Source organism: Cryptotermes secundus, unplaced genomic scaffold (assembly GCF_002891405.2).
Source record: "Cryptotermes secundus unplaced genomic scaffold, Csec_1.0 scaffold1964, whole genome shotgun sequence".
NCBI lineage: Eukaryota > Metazoa > Arthropoda > Insecta > Blattodea > Kalotermitidae > Cryptotermes > Cryptotermes secundus.
This window is the reverse complement of record NW_019731612.1, coordinates 366,290-384,534: the sequence shown is the minus strand read 5'-3', so window position 1 is coordinate 384,534 and position 18,245 is coordinate 366,290. Positions and strand designations below refer to the sequence as shown.

Sequence of the window (18,245 nt, the reverse complement as noted above, 5' to 3'; positions counted from 1 at the left end):
TGGAAGCAGTGGGTTCCTCTGAAATGTTGCTACTCATCTGCAAATTAATACGGCGTCACATCCCAGGAGATCGAAATTGTGACGTTCATCTTTGGGGAACCTCATCACATGCGTGCAGTTGAAATTCCAGACAGGATAGTCAGCGGGTTTGCTGCCAGAAACGTTCGCTGCCCGTGGACCTTAGCTAGCATTGAGACTTGCAATACAGTTCCCAATCTTTCGTGTGTTTGCCTGGGCTTTGAAGGAAATGTCACTCAGTTCTAGCAAGGTGAAGATACTAGTTACAGTGACCAGTGCACTTCACGAACTAGTGCAGGCGCAGCTGATCTTAATGATACAAGTAAATAGCCTAACCCCCCCCACCACCAAAACGCTGATTTTTTTATATTTAAATGAAACAGAACATAAATGGTAAACACATTGGAAGAGGTGCAGCCTCTTATTCCAAAAAAACAACATTCAACTTAAAAAAAAACTAACTAAAGTTTCCATGGAGATTTCCAGAACTCCCACGTCATCGAAATGCTAACGTTTTCTTTCATAAAATATACCTTCTTCTCCTACTTCGAATCATGACTTTTATTTTTTAATTCGCTTAGTGGGGGGGGGGGTTGAGTCCAGCTGGGTCCACTCGGCACGGCGGCCACTGATTGCCCTATTGTACATTCCCCGGGTGATTATGATGATGTGGAATTTGGTTGAATGAAGATTGGCAGTGGAAACCGAAGTGCTCGGAGAAAACCTAGTCCAGCGCCACTTTGTCCACCACAAACCCCACTTGACCAGACCCGGGAAGCCAGCGACTAACCGCTTGAGCTATGGCGCGGCCTTACAAGCATGGCTTTCTATAGAAGCCAATGCATATTGGCATTGTTGGCTGACGTACCAGGTTGTGACACTCTTGGCGGTTTCTGAACGCGTTCGGACGATGCCATTTTCCCCTCCCCCCCCAACGACCACCTACGTAAACCTAACATTAACGAGAACAGAAACAGCTTCGAGATGTTCTGTGCACGCCGCTTGGCACCTCCGGCTGCCAAAAGTTCCACAGCCCAGCCCAGTGTGGTCAATGCCTTGGCCTTGCTATCATAACAAGTTTACGTGCGTTCTTGTCACTAAGCCTGTGGGATTATGGAGGCTGGCTGCTTCGCTGTAAAATCTATGAGAAGCAGAACTGAGTGCACCCACCAATTATAGGTACATAAGTACCCCAGCGTTTGGCGAACAAAGAAGATATAATACTTTCATGAAAAGTAATAAAACGATGAATTTTTAAATATAATTTCAAAATCGATCATACAATAAATAATTGAATCGTCAATATTGCAGCACGTTTTGTTCGGAGGGGCATTTGCTTTAAAGCTAAGTTGAGGTAGGTAGATTTAGAGTGTTATATCACTTTACAGTCACTTGAAAAGCAAGTGACTGATTTTAGCGCATGCGCTCTACCCTCCGGTGTATGCGAACCAATTCTATGCGCAAGAGACATCTATGTACACATGCACGTAGTATAGTATAAGCGTTTTAAATGACTGGAACAAATCCTCGGTAAAGCGACACGAATGAAACAGATTTATAAATATGACTGGTTTGCAAAGCACTGTGATTACTCGCGTGCCATTACTATAACGTTGCCTGTAGCACTGTTTCGTTTAACACCCAATTTGACGTGTCTTTCTGCGACCTGTTCGAGTGCTGCTCCCGCCTGCCATTGGCTGAACTACAGGAGTGTCAAGTGTCCGGCAGCCTGCCTGAGCCCTGCACACTGGCACAGCGCTGTGTCTGAAATGTGTTGTGGTGTGTTCACAGGGCACTGAACACCACGCTGGGGCTAGGCCCCAACAGGATCTCCGTGCTCTTGCAGGACACGCTGACCGGGGCCATCCTGAACACCTACGTGCTGACACTGCGCAGAGAGAAGGCGGCAGAAGCGGAGCCCAAGTTCGACACCAGCGCCACGTACGCAGTGTGTGGACTGCGCCAGGTGAGAGCGTACTTACGTGCGGACAGTAATGTTACGTTGCGCTTCGGGAGGCTATCTGACGCGACACGGACCGCACAGAAAACGGCACCTTCAGCAGTTCTTCTATTAAAAATGTCATATTTTAGCGTCCTGTTACACTGATTCATGTCCATGGTTTATGCTAACCGTCTTACAGTGTATACACTTTTTCACCTTATTCTTCACTTCCACACTACATGTTTCAGCACTAATGTGCCATCCTCAGGTGTCTTTATGCACGTTAAACTATTGTACTGCATGCCATGATGCCTTCATTCTAAAATGACTAAAATCTGTATTCGTCATATATGTCGATGAATTCTAAATAATAAAACTTTTCAGGATTCATCCTACATCGCACTCAAACACGCGAATTACGCCAATCCTCTTTTATGTGAGCATTCTTCCTACATGCATTTGTGTATCGTGTTCTGTGTTGTGTTTTGCTCCTGTTACTGCATGCGTTGTACTGCTGGATATGTCTATTGTCGCGGTAACGTTTTTATCGAGCCATTGCCTAGCAACGATAAGAGGGATACACATACAGACAGACTGAGGGGAGGGATTTATGAAGTGCACTGTTGAGACGCGCTCAGATGCTGTGGTATACATAACGAGTTTCTTAAAAATTGGTTCATGCATTCAAAAGTTAATAGGGGGCCTACACAGACACGCAGACAGCAAGGTGATGGCATAAGCCTACTTCAAAATAAGGAAAGTAGATTAACGCTATTCGATATGTTTCTACAAGGGGATCAAGTTAAGAAAACTTAGATGGATCAGGCGTGTAGCAAGCATGTGAGAAACAACTTCAGTCCTGTAAGTGTAGTGAGCAGGACGCCATCTTGACGGGACAGGTAGTGGAGTGTCGCGGTGGTGGGTGCCCCTGATATCAGATTATGAATCTGTAGGCGTACTGAAGACAAGATTCGCTGACCCCCGTCAGTGCCTTCCTCAAGAAGCAGCACAGCCCGGTGGTTTCACGTTGCTCCGTGCTGTGTTTGGCTTCTGGAACAGGTGTTGACACGGAGCGAAGTCGCCGCTTCCTTTCCGAGGATGAGAAGGGACAAATATTGTCACGTGATAGAGTGGCTATAGACGGGCTTTGGATTGATAATCGGCTTTATTGAACTCTTTGTTACAGAGCGTGACTACACTCTACAGCACAGTGTTGCACATACACACAGTTGTGTCCACAGTAACTCATTCACTGCTGTTGCTTGGTAGCGGCTTCAACAACTGACGTTCCCCTTCTCCTGGGTGCCTGAACTGTCCCCGGCCTATTTGCCAGCTTCTATCACAACATCTAACTGGCCCTGCTTATAAGAGCTATGTACGGATCTTGTAGAAAACACCGTTCCTCTTTTGCCATGTAAGCATGTTTGTTTGTGAAGCCTTTACTTAGCAACGGCCATTGTATAGATGCTTGTTTCGCAGTCGTTGCCTAGCAACAGCCATTAACACACTACCAGTAGTGCTAGTTTGGCGCTGGCTTCCTTGATTTTCGTTGCCTGGTGCTTGAGTGTACCGGCCGGTCTCGCTTTCGAGTCCTGCTACGTCCTTTCAAGGCGTTGTCATACCCATGAAGAATCCCGGAGGGGAGAAGACACGGTAACGCTGTCTGGATGCGGCACCCCACTGGTCTAAATGTGGTCAGAAGGGTGGCAGTTGTGGCACTGTGGCTCCCACAGCACTCCCAAGCTTCACACAGAACCTTCAGGCGAAGTGCAATAGGAGTGTTGGATGTGTTAAGGTTAACTGCATGGACCTCACCTTCCGTGGTCCGTGGCTTGATTTTCTTTCAAAGGAAAGCGGTTATGTAGGGATGTCAAACTAACCGGGGATAAATTCTCTGAATTTCTCTTGTGGCTGCCTCGGGATTCTGCAGAGAATGTTGGCTCTGGTTGGCCTTTGGAACCACCGTTGTGCCTAGAGGTGTGGCATGAGGACGCATGTCTTCTCAGGAAGGACCGGATATGTCCTCGCTCTCGGCTTCTGTTCCGATTGATATGGTCCGGAAGTTTCCTTCGCTGTCACAATCCCACGCCATCTGATGTTCAGTCGGAGGTCTGACAACAGCACTACATTCTTCCAGTAGCGCTGACATGTCACACCAGATGGTGGTGAGGCTGTAGGTTCAAGCGAGCGCTCCGATGGCTGAGACAGCTAGGAACTAGCTTCAGAACCATTTGCAAACTCATGAGAATGCGCGCGCAGCTTTGGCGCAGATGGCTCTGTTGTGCACGGTACCCGTCACGGATCAGTCAGTTGGGGGAGGCCGGAACGTGAATCACTCGCTCTTCGGCTCAGATTGGTAGTATCATCAGATCACGGCGAGACAGGCAAGGTAGCCATGTTGCACGCATGGTGATACAAGAAAATCACATGTAATTATAGGTGGGAAAATTCGCGGCAACCTCAGCATAGGAGAAATACGTGTGTATTGTGCAGCGTCTGTTAGAGCTGAGACGTGAAACACACGTGCATGACAAGGATGGGTCACGTGGCACATATGAGGGAGATTCTCCATATGTCATTGATATAATCGTTCTAACAACAGGTCTACTGGCTGAACAACAGGAACGTTAAGGCTACTCGTTCTGCCGTCCAGATTACTTGTTAGTTAGTTTGTTTGTCTGTAAGCGCCCTCATTATTTATTCTCCGCGTAATAATGACAATGCCACCACCAGTAATTATAATAATGACAATGAAGTGAGTTTCCCAGATAGCGCGTTCGTGACGCGAACTTCTCACTTATGGGCCCAACTTCAAAGTTGTGGCGTCCGACTCTTTCGTCTGATCCACGCTTACAAGAATAACCCTCGCTCCACGCTGTGTGCCCTTCAATGCTAGGCAGCGGCTCAGTAAAAAAGTCCCCGATGCAACGAATTCACACGCAACAATAGAAAAAATCTTGAACGCTGTGTTTTCTATGCAGTCCGCATTTTATTATTGTTATCATCAATTTCTTAGAATAAGTCGCTTAGTACCGATTCTTTCTATATTCTCTTTACACATATCATATAGACTAAGAATACAAATGACACCACATTACTAATACATTTCCGCGAGCCCCATGGATTTGATTTCGCGAACCACATGTTGTGAAGTACTTGGCAAGGGCATCATGCAGTCACGAGAAGTTCAGGTAAACAGGATCACACACCGGTGGTCGTTGCTTAGCAGTTGGTGTCCCCCGGTCCGCGGAAGAGCGCATTAAGATCATTTCTACAGTTATGTGTTTTCGGGCGTTATACAGCGCCCTGTTATTTTATTTAAAATACGCAACGTTTCGGAAACTGGACTCTGTGACAGTCTTCAGGTTAATGGATACTCCTTTGGGCCCAATCGAGGAAGCTAGTTCCTAGTCTGCCAAAAGTTGTGTCTGAAACCAAGAAACAGGACGGAGGATGCTGTCCAGGAACACAATAATTATATCACAAATTTTTAGGTGTTATTTAGGATGTCTACAGTTTGTTTGGTTCAATCCACGAAGCGCTAGACGGTCGCCTTTCGCTTCCCAGCCCCGCGGCCTTCATGTGCAACAAACTGATAACCTTACCTGCAGTCACTGGACGCACACCTCGGCGTTTTCTTCCCCGTCCTGTTTCAGCAGACAGCTCATTTCTTATTCCATACGATACAACCTCAGTAGTTGGAACAGCTTCGCTAAAGTGTCGTAGTTGCAGATTCCGGCAGGAGGGGTCGCCGTGGAGCAACCGAAGAACACTGACTTCTGTTGGTTTTCTTGTCGGTGCGTGTGAACAGCTGTCTGCTGGTTGCCGTGTTCCTGGCCCTAAAGAAACTCGCACGAGACTGTACGGTGTCCCATCCCAGAAAATATGATTCTGCACATTTACCTTCTCATCTCATGTGTGCAAGGTTTGTGTAACGTCTCCAGAACACAACATCAACAGAGCCGAACTGTTCACTGTGTTCTCCTTGGGAACACGTGGAGCCGCAGTGTCGCCCATTGAACTGAGGAAGAAGTCAGTTAATTGTGTTCACTTCTGTTTGTTTACAGACTGTACGGTGTAACCCCACTGTAGACAGACTTTTCGAGAGGGGTGAAGGGGGTAATCTCATTAGCGTTATGATAACGAATTGACGTCCGAACCCTGTACAATGGTGATCCCCCGAAAACCCCATCACCGCCTGTGTTATGGGTTACTCATGTAGGCCTAATGCCTGCTGTTGTGAGGGGTGCAGTCTGTTCCATATGTATGGGCCAGCCCCGTGCGTGCGTGCATGCGACCCAACAAAATGATGACATATTATTGGCCCACCCAGAGTGGATGCTTACGACCAAACACTCAACATTATAGAAGGGCTGTAGTTTGAAACATTTGGACGTCCGGAGAAGGGGAACTGCTTTGTTGTATGAGTTAACCCCCTCCCCAAACCCGAAGCAACCCCTAGTAATCCAGTATCCAACAATGAGACAAGATCCTCTCCGTTATCTGATGTGACAAACGTTGGCATTTTCTTGCTCCGTTGCCCCCAACAACTATAAACGGTAAAAAATCCAAACTGACAAATAATGAAGCTTGCAGGGGGAGCCCAGGGGCTTCTCATGCAAATCGCCATGCTTTGTGAGAGGCGAGGGTTCCTCCGCACACCCTTCAGCGCACACCACCCCGAGAGGGACTGAAGAGAGCACACCTGTAAATCAAATTATATATGTATATACAGCAATATTCTGGTACACATGCGCAGAACTGAACTGTTCATGACAGCGATGTGTATTCCCATGATCAGCATGTGGGGTACAGATAATATATACAATGTTTCGGAGGCCGGCTCTGCCTTCATCTTCAGGACTATCGGCCGACTAAATGTTCATTCCCTTCGCCTTCCTTTTTACCTGAAGAGGGATCAGTTCCCGGAACCCTGCAGACGTAGTCTGGACTTCAAACAGTAAACAGTGCACAAGGAAACGTACCATATTCTGATAAGTGACGCCGTGTAGTCTCGTAATAGTTTATCCATCTTAAAGTCGAGAGAGCGCTCAGAGTACAACACGTAACTACTCGTAGCTACGTACTCTGTCTTCTGCCCGCATGTTCAGCTTAGTCTTCGACCGTGAAGATGGAGGCAGTACTTTCCTGCGAAACGTCGGTAAGCTTCCACAGGATTGCACGGTGTCACATCACAGAAGATAGTTCACTGTCAGATAACTGTCAAACCGGAAGCAATAAAATAAAACCGCTTACGGAGTATGAAAATGTTACTCAGAAAATTTTATTCGGCAACGCAGTACTCGCGCCTCTCTCATGTTCCATATTCCAGAAGCAGTTTCTTATGTTGCTTTTTCCCGGTTTGAAAATTATAGGCCACGGAATCCCCGACAGTAATTTATAATCACCCTGTGGTTCGATGAGTATCACTAGGAAATCTGATTGAAATAAGACGGACTGATACTAAAGAGGATTACTGAAGGAGTCTAATGCAAAAGTGTCGAAACGGAGGAGCTCTTGTGGAGGCAGAAGGAACTAAACAGTTACTCGGTGTTGTTGCAGGAATGTGAGAACCGGATATCCCCTGAGGAGCCTTGCGGCTTGCATCAGGAGGAAGCTCCAGGCGTCGTCACGTGGCCGCAAACTCAGGCGGTCCTGGAGAGGCTGCCGCTGTGTAGGGAGGGCGATGCAGTCGGTGAGTTGCAACAGGCAACCTGAAACTATATCTCGCAATTTACCAATGCAAGGATAAGTACTGCGTCGCATTCATCGCCACTTCTCCTTCCAAACTGAGTCCAGTAGAAGTGCGGGAAACCCTCGCTAATCCGGATCGAAATCAGAAACGTGGAAAATTCTGTTCACAGTTGAGTACACCCTATAAAAAGACACGTGGGATTTAGGGGCAAGAGCACTTTGAGTTGAGGGCAGCTGGAGAGACTGAACCCGCGGAAGCAACTATACCCAGGATTGGCTTCAGCTGGATGAAGGAGAAATTGCTAGTGATATTTTCTTATTTATTTTTATCAGCACTACCTATGTTTATTAAATTTTCCATTTATTTGTGTTCTAGGTTTTGGCTTTTAGAATTACCTTTTACTTCTTTAATCCAGGTGAATCCACCCAGTTAATCCGGATTAGCGACGGTTTACTGTATTACACAAGACGTGGTCATGTAACTTGCCACATTCGTATTCTCATTTCCTCAGGAAAACTCCAGGGTAGTACCTCGATTTGGCCACGACCACTTCCTTCCAGTTCATCATCATGCTTCTATTCGATGCCATATATCGTAGATAGGCCGCCGTCATGGAACAAGCAGTTGAAACCGGCCCTGTAGACTAGACCTGAGAGCTTCACCATCAGCACGGACAACTGCAACGAAGCCCCATTCCAGTTAATGAAATTCAGTCTATATGAACAGCCTACTTCCCCCTGGCATGCATTCATCCTCCAAGCGATCTCTAACAAGGTTCTCTTTCCAAAGCTCCTTGTGTGTGTTCGTGTGCTCAGCTGAAAGCCCTTCGCTAATCTGTGGTGTCTCAAAGTCGGCGTCGTGTTCCTCGCGAGGGGCTGTTGAGACGCGTATGACTGCAGCAGAAAAGGCTCCTGTCAAGTTTCTAACAGAAATTCACGCCTCGAAGCAGGGCGAGTCACCGTCAGAGTTCACATTCTGGGAAAGCGGGCACAAAATTCTTACCAGCCGCGGACTGAAATTCAATACATATTTACATCTATGCTATCACAGAATATTTCAAAAGTCTTATTTCTCTGCATAAAGCAAAAGAGTTCCATAAATCGTCCTTAGGAAAGAAAATCCTCCCCCCCCTCCGGGAACCGAGGAAGTGTCCGCCACTTCGATTGAAGAGCTATCCGATTTTGTGCGGGCCTGTATCTCTGAGGAGAGCGGCGGTGGGGGTGGGGGCGGGGGCGATCTGACGGCTTCTGAAGACAGGAATGGGGCAGGCGGAACCTTAGAACTCGGCCACCCATGGAGGGACATACCAGCACATAAATTTGGAGAAGAGTGGAGCGAGTTTTGTAAGGCCACAAGGTGATAATGGATAGTGGACAACATTTCTGTAAGGTACAGGCCAACCCAGGTAGCTCAGGAAGTTCGTATAGGCACAAAGGGACGTTGTGTTCACACTACTAACAAGAGCCGTTCACGAGTATGTCGCAGTCGTCGCGGACATGGGTCCATACCCCTAGCAGGATACGAAACCAGGTCTGCACTACCGCTGCTGCTCCGTGAACCAGCAGCTGAGGTGATGTTTCGATAACATCAATACATCCTTCTGCGGAGGGGGCGGCCCCGAGGGTGCATGTGTGCTACCATATCTCGGAACGCCCGACGCATGCAAGTCCACGTCGTGACCCCGGGGTCAACTCTTATTCACCGCTGAGTCTTGCAAGGACGCTTCCAAATTGGGACCAACCAGCTGAGGGATTGTTGGGGATTGGGCGTGTGGCTGCTAGCCCAGCATGGAGGAGAAATGCTGGCATGAAAACTGAGGCAGTAACAGCTGGCAGGACTGTCGAACCAGCGATGATGATGAATCAATCCTTCGAATTTAAAAATATTACAGAAAGATAATAACAACTTAAAAGTTACATTTAAGACTAAGTTTCGAATGAATTATTTTGTCTTAAGGTGTTTTCATCAGCAAATACAAGGCTAGATTGAACATAAAAAGGTAAAGTTGTGCCTGTGCTTAACTAATTAAGCACTACGCAATAAAGGCGTATGGGGGAGTGGATGTATAGATCCAAATTTTCTTGACCTCGGCACTAGTTGGATGTGAGTGGCCAGCTTCACGCCTTGGCCGCTTTACCTCCGGTACCCATTGTATAGGAAGCTCAGTGGACCCCGAGAGCTGATCTGGACAGCGTGAAGATAAAATTCTTGACCATACCGGGACTCGAAGTCCGACCCCTCGCTCGTCCTTCCCTTAGCCAGTCGCTATACCGACTACGCTATACCGGCTCCCTAGAATGAACATATCATCAATTGAAAGCCCTGTCCCTCGTCCTAAGCTGGCAACGCATTCGTGGACTAGGTTTCACCAACATGGCCGACACTGGCGGCTGTTAATGTAGAGGCCTCGAGTTCTGTGCTTGTATGTTTTGCAGAATGTAAGGGAGCGCTGTAGCCTGTTGCAGATGGCGGTGGGTGGAACATTTCGACATAATTTGGGTGGGGAGACATTTCATGGGGAAGAAAAAGAGTTGTTCCCGCCATCATACAATATTGGCTTTATGAATGAGGGATATTAAGATGGGAGGGGCGTGTAGCATGCATGGGAGCAATGGTAAATATACGCAAAAGAGTAGTCGAAGAAATATGAAAGAAACAGAGCACTTGGTAGACCTAGGACTAAATGAGACGGAAACAAATATGTAGGCATATCTTAAAGAGAGTGCCGATCAAATCTGGGACATGTGACTGATTCTTGTGGAACTTAAGGCTCCATGCCCTTGCGGAGACAGAGCCCAGGTTGGGGCATGTCCCACCGCATTTACATAACAAAGCAACAAGATCTCCAACATTGTTCCGAAGCACCTGCCTTTTATCAACAGATATTTCCAAAATGGGGGCTTTCAGAATGAAAATTGCTAACAGACTTAATCCTTCTGGCCGCACTATGGTCCTGGGGTCGACTCAGCCTCTAACAGAAATGAGTATCAGGAATCTTCCTGGGGGTAAAGGGCGGCCGGCGCGTAAGGCTGACCAAACCACCATCTGTGAACCGACTGTCTAGAAAATGTGGGGGCCTCGACGTCTCACAACCCCATGGGCCTCCACGTACTGTTACAGGGATAACTTTACCTTTTTACTTACGGAAGGACATTTTCATTAACTGATAATTATGTCATCTAAGACCGAATTGGACACTTGTGAGTTAGTGCAAAAAAGAAATGCCGGATAACACAGTAGGCTTAAAGACCTACATATTAGCTCAGTGGTATAGTAACTGGCTACGGGCTTGACAGACGAGTGGTCGGAGCTCGAGTCCGGGTAGGGCGTCTCCACGTAGTCCAGACCGGCTCTGGGGCACACCCAGCCTCCTACCCAATTGGTACCGGGGTCCCTTTCCACTTGGGTAAAGCGGTCGAGGCGTGAAGCTGACCACTCACATCTAACTAGTGCCGAGGTCAAGGAAATATGGATCTATACATCCACTCCCCCATACACCTTCATGGTGTAGTGCTTAATTATATTGTTTACCTTTTACATATTAGTGTGTCTTGCTATCATTACGGAGTGAACAGCCAGGCGCAAGTGGCATAAACACAGGTCACAACTCCCGACTGGATCCGACCGCAATACGTTTCGGCGCCCTCGCAATACTCTGACGCACGCTGACAGTTGCCTTAAAGTCAGCATGAGGTGCACCGAGTGTAACAGAGCAGCACAGTCAGCATTATGACATGCCATGCGGCCGTGCAACACCCTGTACTTGTTTCTCCAGGGAAACGGCGGTCTGTCCTGTCACTTCCCTCTGGAGAGATCAGGTGCAACACCCTGTACTTGCTTCTCCAGGAAAATGGCGGTCTGTCCTCTCACTTCCCTCTGGAGGGATCAGGTGCAACACCCTGTACTTGCTTCTCCAGGAAAATGGCGGTCTGTCCTCTCACTTCCCTCTGGAGGGATCAGGTGCAACACCCTGTACTTGCTTCTCCAGGAAAATGGCGGTCTGTCCTCTCACTTCCCTCTGGAGGGATCAGGTGCAACACCCTGTACTTGCTTCTCCAGGGAAACGGCGGTCTGTTTTGTCACTTCCCTCTGGAGGGATGGGACTTCAGTTTGTTTCGCGGCCTCTCCTAATCTCACGTAGATTCCTGTTTCCTTTCACATATGAAACACACGTAAGTTTCATGTCGTGGCGAGAGCGAAACTTCGAACTTTTAACTCTCAGGTTCCTGCAACGTTTGGTGGGTGCAGGTGGCCGCAACTGCCCAGTCTCTTTTCATGTGTTTCCTTGTCTCCGTTTGTTGTACAAGAGAAATGTGGAGATTATGGAACGGGCATGAAACGTGATATTCTTATGTTTTCTTTATTCTTCCGCTCTTCCTCAATCTCCTCGTCATGCTCTCCATTCTATTTCTAATCTCCCCATCTTCCTCAGTCTCTTCGTTTCCGTTTCTGATCTTCTCATCTTTCGATTTACATAATCTGTTTCGTGTTAGCCATAATTTCATTTCATTTTCATTTTCCTTATTTCTTCACGTTATTTTTGTTTTTATTTGTTCTCGTCCCCTTTCTTCCCCCTTCTTATTCTTCTTCTGAGACCTTCACTTCGGAACGGGGCTGGGTTCGTGCGCACGCGCGGTTGGAACTTCGTGTCCTGAGCCGGACGTCAGTCACTTGTAGAAAAGGATTCTGGAGTCGACGAGGAGACGCCATAGCGCTGAGGGACCCTCCTTACCAGAGGGCCCGAAAGTCAGTCAAGTCCGACCCAGATGAAATCGAAGCTGGGCATGTAGGATGCATTTAAAACGCATTATCGAGTATTTAACTCTTTAAAGGCTGGATTTCTTCTAAACAATTCTATACATATAAACTCGGTCCGTACCTCACAGGAAACACATTACGTCCACGCTACAAAGCCCAACCGGTTACTGCTGTTTAGAGAAACAATCGCTGCTTACTGTGAGAGCCGTATGGACTCTGGGGGCAGAATGCAGAGTTTAATATGTTATAGCAGGTGGTATATATAGTGACCACTGGATCATAGGGTTTCAAGAGGATGTCGTCAGCGAGGAAGATTTTTGTGGTCATGCCTGTTGCGAATGACTTCGAAAGGTCTCACTTTTAATTTTTCTGACTGGAGTTCAAACCGGATCCACGCATTGCTTGCAACAGGGCCCCAGCGAGAAAGTTTGAAGCTATGTAATTATCGCCGTTATTGGCTTAATCGAATTAGAATATTACATTCAGAAAAGTTTAGTACTTGAAACAAATTCTCACACAATTTATCTCAGAACATTGAAACCTATCGCTACAATTGCTAACTGCGTTTCTGTAACAAGTTCTAACTTTTCAGAACTTTGGTATACGTGAACTTTACTTTTTATATATAACTTAATCATATTGATTGGTCTTGAAGGTTACATATTCTGGGATGTGACACCGTGAAGTTTTGTTGCTTTTGTTTTATACGTTTTGCGAATTGATTTTTAACTTGAGAACTGTAGCAGCGAATGTCAACTGGGAGACGGTACAAGTTGGCGAAATGTTTCACTGCCCTGTCATCCTCTGGGCGTACGAGCCGGGATTCAGAGCAAGTTCCTCATCAGACTCCCTCAAGGTGTGCTAGCAGAAACTTGGTGCAGTTCTGGTCACACTATTATCCCTTCGCTCAAGTTGTGGGCTTGTGTGGTGACACCTCAACTTACCTCATTGCCAGGGCTGCCAACCAGTTAACTTTATACTGCACTGACTGTTGATAAAAAATTAATCGGTTAATAGGGGCTTAATTTCTTTACGGAGCAGCGTCATCCATTTACAGAGACAAATAATTGCAGTAGTCATTGTACGACGCTCTATCAATCTGTGTGGTTATACAACGTCGATTGAAAGTTGGTAAGATGGGCATGCAAGTTTAGTTGGGAGGGAGGGGCCAGGGAACGTTGCTAGCTTTTCGGGAGTTACACCCCCTTGAAATTATGATTCGCGATATCTCAGCCAGTGAAGCGACTGGCTACGGGCTGGAGTTCGAGTCCAGGTAGGGCAAGTTTTTTCTCTTATGCAGGTCGTCCGCCCAGCCTCCTATCTAATGGGTACCGGGCGCTGTTTCCCTGGAGGTAAAGTGGCCGGGGCGTGAAGCTGACCAATCATCTCCAGTCAAGAAACCGTGGATCTATACATCCACTCCGCCATACGTCTTCATGGCGTGGTGCCTAATTAGTTACGCGCAGGGAAAACACTCTTATTTTACTTCCTCCTTCGATAGTCCTCTAACGACTGAGTAAAACCGCAAGGAAAGTTTAGTGGAGAGCGCTCACAATTAATTTCAGTAATAGAATACATACTGATTAAGATCCATGAAGATTTCAATGCGTGGAAACTGTAAATATGATTTTTATCTGAAAAAGTTTGTGTTAAATATGAAGGTAGGTTCGTTTTCTGCTTTTAGAAATTGAACTACAGAAAACCGGGTGGCTCGATTCAGTAACTGAAGGAAGCCATATGCGAATCGATTGATTGTGAAAATCCTTAGTATCAGTTTCCTTCGTGCAGTGATTAGGCAGTGTATGAAGTGCTGCTTGGGAGCTAAGGGAAAAATGTGCTGGCGCTTGGGGAATTTGTGGTGGAGGTGGGGGGGGGGGTTGAAGATGCAGCATATGGCCGTACAAGACGCGGCTCCTACCTTGGGGCTCGTGTCGCCAGCTTGGGCCCATGTTTGTGTTTATAGCTATAGCGCTTGCGCAGTACTCTCGTCATCAAAAGTTCTTAATTAAGTGAATCTGAATATTTTCTCTTCCCTGCATCAAAACACTGAAACGAGTGAATTTTCATAATTTTATGCCTCGCCTTCTTGCACATCCTCTGGTTTCTGTTACGCCTGCTTCACGGGTGTTCTTGTGCTCAGTACACCTAAACATGATGTACTGATATGAGGATTTATCGGCGAAAAAGTTTCGATAAATACTTTAAGGAAAATCGTTTGATCTGACTAAATTATAACAAAAAGTTCCCTTTCTTCTCACTCTGCTTGAACCTCCCCATCTCCTCATTTCCCGGTTTCTTCACTTCTTCTGACACTGTTGACCCATTCTTCTCCGGTTTCTACTGCTACTGCTTCCCGTCTTCTTATTTCTCGTATTCTTTATCTACCCCTACTTTCAATTTGAACTCCTCCATGTTCTTATGCCCTCAATTAGCCTTCCCTCGCTTCTTCCCGTCGACTTAGCCGCAGTTCCTAGCCAATGAACTGCCCCTGCGGTGCTGCAACTGGCGAAGCGGCCAGCTCGATTGGTGGCTGATGGTACAAAACAAAATATGACTACCTGTACATGTATCCGTACGCAGCTACATACAAACACGTCCAGGTTCGGTTCCTTACACCGCGTTTAGTGGCAGTAAACGTTCGTTGTGACAGTCATTTCCACTGAAACAGGAGACCGTTCTACTCGTCAGTGTGAGGAGCTCCCACGGTATTTCCAGACAGCTTCAGTAGAAGTATCGCTCTAACCTGGTTCTGGGATAGCGTGGAGGTAAATTGTATCATCTTTCCACAAAGAGAAACAGTCCAATTGAAATCGATACACGATTCGCTCAAGGTAACGGATTCTCTGGGGGCCCTGTGGAATGGAGTTGGGTCATCCTCCCCCCACCCCCTCCAATTGCTGCTTTATCTACGCAATATTTTTACGCACCGGCAATGCAGGAATGTACGAGTCCGCTGTTTGACACGACTGTTCCATTCGTTCTGGAATTCTGGCCGGAGAGACGCAAGAGAAGGTCGCGTCGTGACGTGTACTGCACTACACAGTCAACAGCGTCAAGCAGGCACCGATTCTCATGAAAGCTGTCGTGGCCTGTTTGAAAGCACTACCCCCGTATTCATTTCGTAACCTGTAACCTGGCTAAGAATCGAACCAGCTACCTCTAGAATACAAGTGTATAGCCTTGCCGCTACATTAACCTGCTCGGAACCTTCAAGTTGTTTTGCCGAAAACGTTGCAAAATTCAAGCGCTTATAGTTAGAGACCTGTAGGGACGGACCTGTATGGGGATGCCAGAGAATGAAGTCTCAACGGAGACCCTGTCAAAGCAGACTCAGTTATGAGACGTATGGGAAGGGAAGAGCCCCGGAGCCCACAGCCAGTCCGGACCGCATGAGTAGCGCCTGAAGCTGTAGGCATACTGCTCAGCAAGTGTGGGCCGGGGGACTAACCCGATTACAATGAGATGGTCTGGGGGGAAACAAGAAATGAGTATTAAATACGCTTGTATGCGTGAGGTTCTCACTTCGAATTTCTGTCGGGACACCTGCTATGTGGACTCAGTTTTATTCTTGATTTTATCTAGCCCCCCCCCCGGGAAATGTTAGGGTGGTACCCCTATTAGGTCTCAACCGCTTCCTCCCAAACCTTTCCCAGTAGATTACTCGTCATCCTACTTACAGTGTGGCCAAGAAGAAAAGAGGGTAGCAGATAGGGGGTGACTCGTATTCACACCTCGAAGACTGATTCCCTAACGCACATCATAAGCTTACTCGCTTGTTGTCTCTTCATTTGAGACTTCCCAACGAAATTTGTGTATACACTTATTATTTCTCCCATGCATAGGGCAACATATCCCCTTTACATCCCCTTCAGGTGTCAAGCCAATGAGGATGAGATGGACAGGGCACGTAACACGCATGAGGGAGGTCAGGAATACATATAGGCTTTCGATAGGCGAGCCAGAAGGAAAGAGACCACTAGGAACACATAGACTTAGGTGGAAGGATAATATTAAGATGGATCTTAGAGAGAAAGGGCGGGGTGGTGTGAACTGGATTCGCCTGGCTCAGGACAGGGACCAGTGGAGGGCTCTTGTGAACACGGTAATGAAGCATCGGGTTCCATAAATTGGTGGGAAGTTCTTGAGTAGCTGCACAACTGGCGGCTTCTCAAGAAAGGCTCAGCTACGTGGAGTTAGTGAGCAATAAGAATTACGCTGCTTCGCAACGGCTCACGTTCTCCACCCCTCTCTTCCTTTGGCGCTCATACAGAGAGCCCTTTCTCAGGTACCTTCAATACATATTTTTCCCTTGGAGTCGCAGACCATAATTGAGACCCATCGGCTGTAATGCAACATATTATGGTATGTCTTCTGAAAGCCGGAATTGTGAAGCCAACAGATAGCCGTTGCTAGGGAACGGCTCTATAAACACGCAGTTGCTAGGCACTGGCTCAGTAGCCGTCACGTAATGGCCGCAGCAGACACGCACGCAGCAATAGAACTGTTGGAAGCGGTGTTTTCTGTGCGGTCCGTGCCGTGGCTATATAACTAGGAGTAGTTCCCATTGCGAGAGAACCCTGAGACAGGAGTTAAAAGAGTATGACGTTGGTGTGAGATTGCCTCCAGCCTGCGAGGACGTGAGTCCGGAAGCAGAGAAACGTCCACTATTGGAAGCCGCTACTAGGCAGCGCAGTGAAGACCGTGACTGAGAACACTAGTCTGTGTGATACTGATCTGTAAAGTGTAGTCACGAGTTGTGGGTCAAAGTGTCCAGTAAATCAGATTACCAATCCAAACCCCGTCTATAGTCACTCCATCACGTGACAATATACAGTTATGCTTCCCAGACTTCTAGACGGGGACTAGAATCTACATGAACAGGCATCTAAGGCAATGACTGTGCCACAAGAGACAAGCGGAGCCCCTGCCTGCTGCAGAAGTTTCAGCGCATGCGCTGTCGCAGCGTAAACTTAATCCGCAAGATGTGAAATTAATTTTTTGTGTAAATACTTTGCGTCTCACAAGAATAATGGAAAGGTGTAAAAGCTCTCGTAGCTGCACAAAGAAAAGTTTCATAGCTTTGAAGTGTGATTCGTTTGGGAGACTTGTGAGTAATTTATCATGAGGTGTTAATGGAAACATGAATTAATTTGACGGGATTTGACCTCAGAAATGTGGTCACAACAATGTTACCAACTTTCTTTTGTAGGCTTCTAAAGTTGGAGTGTGAAGTGAGGTTAGAGGTCGACTCCCTGGAGTAAGTAAATCTGGCACACGTGCCGTGTAGCTGTGTAGCACGCATTTCATTGACGTCATATTCTCACACATTATCAGCATCCCTGTGACAGAATTCACTGCGTTTCGTGCCCGAGACCCTTGCTACATTGATCACTGAGACTAAGAATGGTCTTAAGGATTTTCATTTTGTCTTGACAAGGTTCATTGGTCGCATGTCCTAAACTGGATTTGTCGCCTTAAAGACGTAGGCCCAGTAGAAGTGCTTGTGGTTTCAGTCTCGCCCGGAGCGTGTATATCCCCGCTTAACCCTTCTGTTCTGTGGCCCTTCCCACCCCTAGGTCTGCAGAGCCTGTGCTTCACAAGATGAAATATTCGAGACTGATACCACACACTGACAAAAATATCGGGCAGAACCTTACCGACCCTTCTCACATTTAAATATTTTGGAGCTGTGATGGCTCAGTCGGTATACCGAATGGATGGACGGCCGAGGAATCGAGGTTCGATTATCAGAAGGGACAAGAGGTTTTTCTCCACGGCGTCCAGGCAAGTTCTGGGTCATACCCAGCCTCCAATCCAATGGGTATCGTGGGT

General features: G+C 47.1%; 1 protein-coding gene across 1 annotated transcript in view; it reads left to right on the top strand.

Annotated features, from left to right (window-relative positions):
• Positions 1–18,245, top strand: part of LOC111867318 (cadherin-like and PC-esterase domain-containing protein 1) — a 92,702-nt gene that overhangs the window by 34,680 nt on the left and 39,777 nt on the right. Inside the window, exons 12-13 of the mRNA XM_023857062.2 lie at positions 1,810–1,984; positions 7,523–7,655. Of these exons, the coding sequence (XP_023712830.1) occupies positions 1,810–1,984; positions 7,523–7,655 (308 nt within the window). The remainder of the gene's footprint in view (positions 1–1,809; positions 1,985–7,522; positions 7,656–18,245) is intronic.